Source organism: Octodon degus, unplaced genomic scaffold (assembly GCF_000260255.1).
Source record: "Octodon degus isolate 3935 unplaced genomic scaffold, OctDeg1.0 scaffold00322, whole genome shotgun sequence".
Taxonomy (NCBI): Eukaryota; Metazoa; Chordata; class Mammalia; order Rodentia; family Octodontidae; genus Octodon; species Octodon degus.
The window spans coordinates 1,122,219-1,129,588 of NW_004524898.1; the positions used below are offsets into that span (position 1 = coordinate 1,122,219).

Below are 7,370 nucleotides of genomic sequence, written 5' to 3' on the forward strand. Positions count from 1 at the left end.
GCTTGAGCTATCTCCCCAGTCCATGATATTGGCTCTTGATTTGTCATACATGGCTTTCACCAAACTGATAAAAAGACTATGCTGTCTTCTAGTGAAGGTGTTTGATCCCTTTGTCAAAAATATGGTCCCTGAGTGTGTTTGTAGTTGTGTCTGCATCTTGTTTCATTGGGCCGCGGGTCCGTGTTTTTGCCAGTACCACGCTGATTTTCTCACAGTAGCTTTTGTAGTTTAGTTTTAAGTGAAGGATTTGTGATGCCCCCTACCTTGTCTTTGTTCCCTAGAATTGTTTTTGCTCTTCTATGTCTCTTCTGCTTCCAAATGAATTTTACGATTTATTCTCCAGTTCTGTGAGATACAGTATTAGTAAATTGAATTTTTGAGGTCTTCTATGTGGAGTATCTGCTTGTTTGTTTGTTTGTTTGTTTATTGGAGACATAGTCTCACCGTGTAGGTCAGGCTGGCATTGAGTTCACAATCTAGCCCAGGGTGACCTGAAACTCACAGTGGTCATCCTACATCAGCCTCCTGCGTGCTAGGATTACAGACATGCACCACCACACCGGGAGTGGTGACAGTGGACATCCTTGTCTTGTCCCTGATTTTAGATGGAAAGCTTTCAGTTTTTGTCCTTTTTTGGTCTTTTTGAGACAGTGTCTTGCTATGCAACTCAGGCTGGATTTCAGCTCACTTGTAGCCCAGACTGCTCTTCAACTTACGAGTGATCCTCCAGCCTCCTGAGTGCTGGTGCTGGTGTTTACCATGTCTATTTAGTATGATACTGGCTCTTTTGTGTGTGTGTGTGTGTGTGTGTGTGTGTGTGGCATGAGGGATTGAACTCAGGACCTTATGCTTGCCAGGCAGGCGCTTATTCTATTGAGCCATCTCCCCAGCCCATGATATTGGCTCTTTGTCATAGATGGCTTTCACCAAACTGATACAGAGACCATCTATTCCATTTTTTTTCTTATATTTTCTTTTTTTGCAGAACTGGGGCTTGAACTCAGACCCTTGTGCTTGCCAGGGAAGTGCGTACTCTACTGAGCCATCTCCCGGCCCCTTCTTATATTTTCTTTTCTTTGTTTCTTTTTTGTATTTTTTAATACAGGGTCTCACTACACAGATCGGACTCATAGTTATCCTCCTATTTTCAGCCTTACAAGTGCTGGGATTACAGGTGAATGCCACCATGCCCAGTTCCAGTTGCCATCTCAGTGCGCCCCAGGAGCGGGCCAGCATGGCACACCGCTGGGGGTTGAACCCCTAGCCCTGCATCTTCCTAAGTAGGTGATTTAATCCACTGAGCTCTTTGGCTGACCCTTATTCCAATTTTCTGAAAGGTTTTTTTTTTAAATCATGAATGAGTGTCAAACTCTGTAGAACACTTTTTCTGCATCTGTTGAGGCCACCACACGTCTTGTCCGCCCACCCTGTTTACTTACTTCCCTTGCCTGATGGACTCATTATGCTGGGACTCATGCAGTTATAGTCCACTCATCACCTCTTTCTAGAATGTCCTTCTGGTGTGGTCGTCAAAAATGCCTTCGGGGGGCTGCCCCTTAGCTTAGTCCTTGGGGCCGGGGAGATGGCGCAGTAGAATAAGTGCTTGCCTGGCAAGCACAAGGGCCTGAGTTCAATCCCCGGTTCTGCCCAAAAAAAAAAAAAGTCTTCAGGTGTTCTTTTCATGGAACTACCTTTTCCCATCACTTTGGAAAGAGAGTTCAGAGTTCTTTTAGGGCTTGAAATACTTTACTCACAAACTCAACTTGAGGATTTGTGTTGAAGGCTGCTGTGATATTGATGTGCTTTCATTTTAGGTGATTTCTTTCTTTTTTAATAACAGCTTTTATTGTGTTCTTTTCATTATTATTTTTTAATTCTGTTCTTTTGTTGAATTTCATGTATTTTTTGGTGGAACTGGGGATTGAACTCAGGCCCTTGCACTTGTCAGGGAAGCGCTTATTCCACCAAGCCATCACCCTGGCCCCAATTTCTTCAATCTTGACTCTTTGCCTTGCTGCAGATTTTTTTTTTATTTTTTTATCATGGCTAATTGTAGTTCTGTATGCCTCACTTATCTCTGTGTCAGATTGTTTTTCTCAAGCTTGGAAGTTTTTTGCCATGATTTCTGTGAACAGTTGTTTTTGTTTTGTTTTAGCATAATGATTGAAGTAAATAATGAGTGAAGTAAATTAGACACAATTTTTTTTTTTTAATGTATTTGGTATAGCGTCTCACTGCATAGCTTGGACTCTTAGTGATCCTGTTTTGGCCTCCCCAGTGCTGGCATTACAGGCATGCACCACCCCAGGTTTTGGTAGCTAGCGTCACATCTGGAGTGTGGCTGGCACAGCCAGCACGTGGTACCAGGGATCAAACCCAGGTCCTTGAGCTTTCCTAGGAAGGCATTTAGACCGCTAAGCTATCTCTACAGCCCTGTAAGCAGGTTTTTCATATTGTTTTGCTTTATCTGTTGCTTTTTCATAGACTCCAGCGAATTTGACACTATTCTTTGCATCATATAGTGGCTGTTGGATTGAATTTTTTCTTTTTTTGTGATGCCTTGCTTTTTTTCTTTTTCTTTTTGTTTTCTTTTTTTTAAAACAGGATTTCACTATGCAGTTCAGGCTGGCCTTGCACTTTGAGCCCAAACTGGCCTCACACTCCAGTAATTCTCCTGGCTTCAATGGAATTTTTTTTTTTCCTCCAAATGCCTTCAGGGCAGGTTTGGCTGGCTAGAGTTGTGGGGATCGAGCCACAGCATCCTGAGCCTGACTGCTTTGTGGAAGCAGCCACTGAAAGAACTAAGCTAAGGGGCAGGCCCTCTTCAATGGAATTTCTAATCTTTTACATATCTGTTTGAATCTGTTTCATGAATTCCATTTTTTCCTATGTTGGGCATTTTATCTGTATCTGGTCTAGAGTCTTTAAATATGTCTTTCATGTTGATCACTATCTCTGTAGTTGTCTGAGAAATTGTGATTTGATTTTTTTTTCCTAGCATCTCATTCATATGCTTTGTTACTTCCACTGTGACCACACTCTCTCTTCATTTTGCATCTTGTTTAAATGTCTTCTCATTTCTTTTTTTCTTTCTTTTTTTTTGGTTTAATTCCTGAGTTGATGCTCATAAATTGTGGCAGGTAGCTTTACTGGTGTTTGAGAACTCTTAGCAAATGTCTGCCTCTCAAGAGATGTCATCCAGGTATAGCTGGGTTTTGGGTTTTGAGCCTCTTCAATTTGTTGTGGATGAGAAGTTGCTGCCTGTTTGACCTGGCCCACAATTCTTTGGCACTGACCTACAGTTTTGTTTATGACCCTTAGGCAGTCTCAGCATTGGCGTGCCAGGAAAAATTGATTAGAACAATTGTGTTGCCTTGGCTAAAGAACTATAATCAGCAATAGCAGTAGCATAAAACAGCCTAGAAAACTACAAAACATGCTATTAATTTTCTACCTAAGTGTATGAACTATATTTATGGGTATGTAACAAAATCTAAAAGGAAAGACCAGAGAGGAAAGAAAAGGAACAAATAGGGGCCGGAGAGATGGCTCAGTAGAATAAGCCCTTCCCAGCAAGGGCAAAGGCCTGAGTTCAACCCCTGGTTCCACAAAAAAATTAAAAAAGAATGAGGAAAGGAACAAATAAAAACAAGAACAGAATAGAGCACAATAACTAGAAACAGGTGGGATTTGGTGGCATACCCCAGTACTTGACAGGCTGAGGCAAGAGGACCATTATGAGTTCAAGGCTAGCCTAGGTTACATAGCAAGACCCTGTCTCAAAAAACAAAAACCACTAGAAAAGGGCCAGCAAGATAGCTCAGTGGACTAAGTGCCTGCTTTGGTCCCACAATCCCTGGTCCTGCATGCGAGGCCAGCCCCACCTCCAGGGGTGCTGAGCCAGACCAGTGAGGGCATGGTGGTGGCTGGGAGGCTGAAATCCCAGCACTGGGGAGGCTGAAAACATGAAGATCACTACAAGTCCTGTCTGTGGAGTGAGACCCTGTATCAAATACATAAATGGGGGAAAAAAATACAACAAGAAACACTAGAAACAGTGTTCATACTTACATACAAATAAGAACAATCAAGAAAAACAAATATTAAAACAAGAAAAGAAGAAAAAAAAAAGTCCACTTTAGGACATGACTCTGCTGTCCCTGGTAGATAGAGTGGGCAGACAGCCCAGATCTGCGTGGATTCATCCCGGAGAGCCAGCCATAGATCTATGGTGGGTTACTGGGTAACCCTAGCAGCCTGTACCTTTCATTCCATTGAAGTGTAGGGTGGCTTCTCACTGTGAAGTGAACCTCGCTCGTGCACCCTGACCACACTGTGTGCCTTTGTTGGCTTGACCTAGGCTCCTTGGCTTTTTGTGGATCTGAACTTGGTTCCACCTCACTCTGACTGGGGAGCTGCTGAATTCCAAGCTTAGGTGGCCCCTCTCCTGGGGGGATGACTACTAGCAATTTCCATCTCCTGGGGGACATGTGAACCCAAATATCACACCAGCCATGCAGTCCTCTGGGTCCGTGCCTGTGTTCCTCTGCGTTTCTCCTTGGAGGCCTCTGAGATGCTCCCATGCTAAGAGCCAGGGATCAGGGAGAAAGTACTGCGTGCCCTCTTCACATTGCCGTCTCTTGGCTCTCAAGCTTCAGTTGTCTCTTCATGTCTTCACCAGGTCCCAGGTACCCACTTCCCTCCTCTTCATTGCTGTATTCCAGCATCTGGACACCAGTTTTCTGAAGGGCTATTTCTCTGCTGTTCCCTCTCTGCCATCTTCCCAGAAGTCCTGTAATACTCAGCTTCTTTTTAGGAGGACTAAGTTCACCTATAACCATACCTTCCTTGGCCCCAGCTTTACAGAGGCTACTTCTCAAGTTAAAATGCAAGTTTAAAATTTTTTCTGCTCTTTTTCTAATGAGTCTCATTGTAAATCTGGCTAAAAGCCAGCATTACCCATGCAGCAGCTGCCTTGAAATTTGCTCCACCAGATTAATAAACCTTTCACTCCTAAAGCCAGCGCACTGCAAAGTCTTGGGGCATATACAACATAGAGGCACATTCTTTGCCAGAATGTACCATGAGGTGGTGCAGGTCTGCCATCCCAGTACTGGGAAACATGAGGCAGGAGAATCCGCTTGATTTCTGAGGCCGGCCAAGGCTCGTAGTTCAGCCTGAGCTACACACTGAGCCTCTGTCTCAAGATACAAAGCAAAACAACCATCTTTCTGTGCACATGCCTATCAGCTATCTGGTCTGAGCTCTTAGCAGGATCCTCCAGTAAGCTTCCATTCTGAAGGCTTCTGCGGCACGTGGTCGGGTGGAGTCACTGCTGGGACCCCACTTCTTAGGCCTCACTTTCTAAGGTGAACAGCTTCCTCTCCTGTAGCCCCACAAATGACAGAGCCATGGTCTGAAACTAAGCCAAAGTAACCACTTCCTCCTGTTTTTCTCAACAAGTCACACGATGCAGATGACAGGGGAGCTCTCGAAAGTGCCTGCTCAGCTTTCTGTACCCGACATCCTGGAGGTGGGCTGCTGTTGGGAGTTCCAACCTGCTGGGCCCATGTGTCCTCACCCCCTTCCCGCAAGGCTCCGCTTTTCTTCTAGGCGCCATGACCAGTAGCTGGGCCCCTCACCTGCCCCTGCAGCCTGCTCTGGTCACTGGCTAGATGACACAGGCAGTCCTGTTTTTTTGCCCTCAGGTTCTCCTTGTATGGAAGCATACAAAGCAAACAAACGTCTTTACGGGCGTACAGGCATCTCCAGGGAAGCCACAGCACCGACGGCCGCCCCAGGGACCTCCCCTAGCGTTCTTGCTGGTATCTCACCAGGCACTGCACCATCCCAAGAGAGGAGGCCCACGGGAGTATCAGTAATCTACTGGGAGAGGCTCCTGCTGGGTTCAGGGCTGCGGCTGACCTCCCCACGGAGGGGCATCGGACCCGGGGACAAGGACCCGGAGGACCGGTCATCAGCTCCTAAAGTGTCCCCGGTCTCCGGGGACCCTAGCATGGCCTGGGGATTGGGGTTCGGAGAGGAGCTGGGAGAGCCAGGCCCTCTTCCAGGGGAGAAGCCCTTCGAGTGCAGGGCCTGCAGCAAGGTGTTTGTGAAGAGCTCTGACCTGCTGAAGCACCTGCGCACGCACACGGGCGAGCGGCCCTACGCGTGCGTGCAGTGCGGCAAGGCCTTCAGCCAAACCTCACACCTGACACAGCACCTGCGCATACACAGCGGCGAGACGCCCTACGCCTGCCTGGCCTGTGGCAAGGCTTTCCGACACAGCTCCTCGCTCGTGCGCCATCAGCGCATCCACACAGCTGAGAAGGCTTTCCGCTGCAGCGACTGTGGCAAGGCCTTCAGCCACGGCTCAAACCTCAGCCAGCACCGCAAGATCCACGCGGGAGGCCGGCCCTATGCATGCGCACGCTGCGGACGCCGCTTCTGCCGCAACTCGCACCTGATCCAGCATGAGCGCACACACACAGGCGAGAAGCCCTTCGCCTGTGTGCTCTGCGGCGCTGCCTTCAGCCAGGGCTCCTCGCTGTTCAAGCACCAGCGCGTGCATACAGGAGAGAAGCCTTTTGCTTGCGCGCAGTGCGGTCGTGCCTTTAGCCACAGCTCCAACCTCACGCAACACCGGCTACTGCACACAGGTGAGCGGCCCTTCCGCTGTGCAGACTGTGGCAAGGCCTTTGCCAAGGGCGCTGTGCTGCTCAGCCACCGGCGCATCCACACGGGGGAGAAGCCCTTCGCCTGCGCACAGTGCGGCCGTGCCTTCCGTGAGCGCCCTGCGCTCTTCCACCACCAGCGGATCCACACAGGCGAGAAGGTCCTGCAGAGGTCAAGGGCCCGGCCTCCCCCAGTGGAGAGGGCAGTAGAGAAGGAGAGCCGGGCCCCAGCCAGCTCGGGCCCCGCCCAGGCCTAAGTCCCTTTGCACTCCGAGACAGACTGGCCACAACCCAGGCTTCTATCCTCAGAGATGCTGCAGACTTCAGAGGCTCATCCCGGTGCTGGTTGAACCTGGGCTGCAGACAGCCTGGAAAGGCCAGTGGAGGAAGCTGTGCACATGGCCGCCTGTTGAGGGATTTATGGGAGGAAAGCCTGGACCTACTTGTGTGTGCATGCGCTAGCAGCTTTCCCAGCCTCAGCCCTCCAGGGATTCTCTGGGGCCTGCCCAGCTCTAGGAAGGCTCCAGAATGGGAGTTAAAAGGTTGGTCTGAGCAGGTGGTTGGGCTCTGGGCCCCGGCTTCTTCCTCTGTGCAAAAGAAAAGATTTGGAGGGGGCCTGCCCCTTAGCTCAGTTCTTTAAGTGGCTGCTTCAACAAAGCAGTCAGGCTCAGGTTGCTGTGGTTCGATCCCCACAAC

At 48.7% G+C, this 7,370-nt stretch overlaps 1 protein-coding gene across 1 annotated transcript in view; it reads left to right on the forward strand.

Moving 5' to 3' along the window:
• The window catches only part of Znf324 (zinc finger protein 324), a 14,524-nt gene extending 7,204 nt beyond the window's left edge, over positions 1-7,320 (forward strand). The window contains exon 4 of the mRNA XM_004647755.2: positions 5,709-7,320. Within this exon, the coding sequence (XP_004647812.2) occupies positions 5,709-6,931 (1,223 nt within the window). The 3' untranslated portion in view covers positions 6,932-7,320. The remainder of the gene's footprint in view (positions 1-5,708) is intronic.
• Positions 7,321-7,370: the final 50 nt, after the last annotated feature.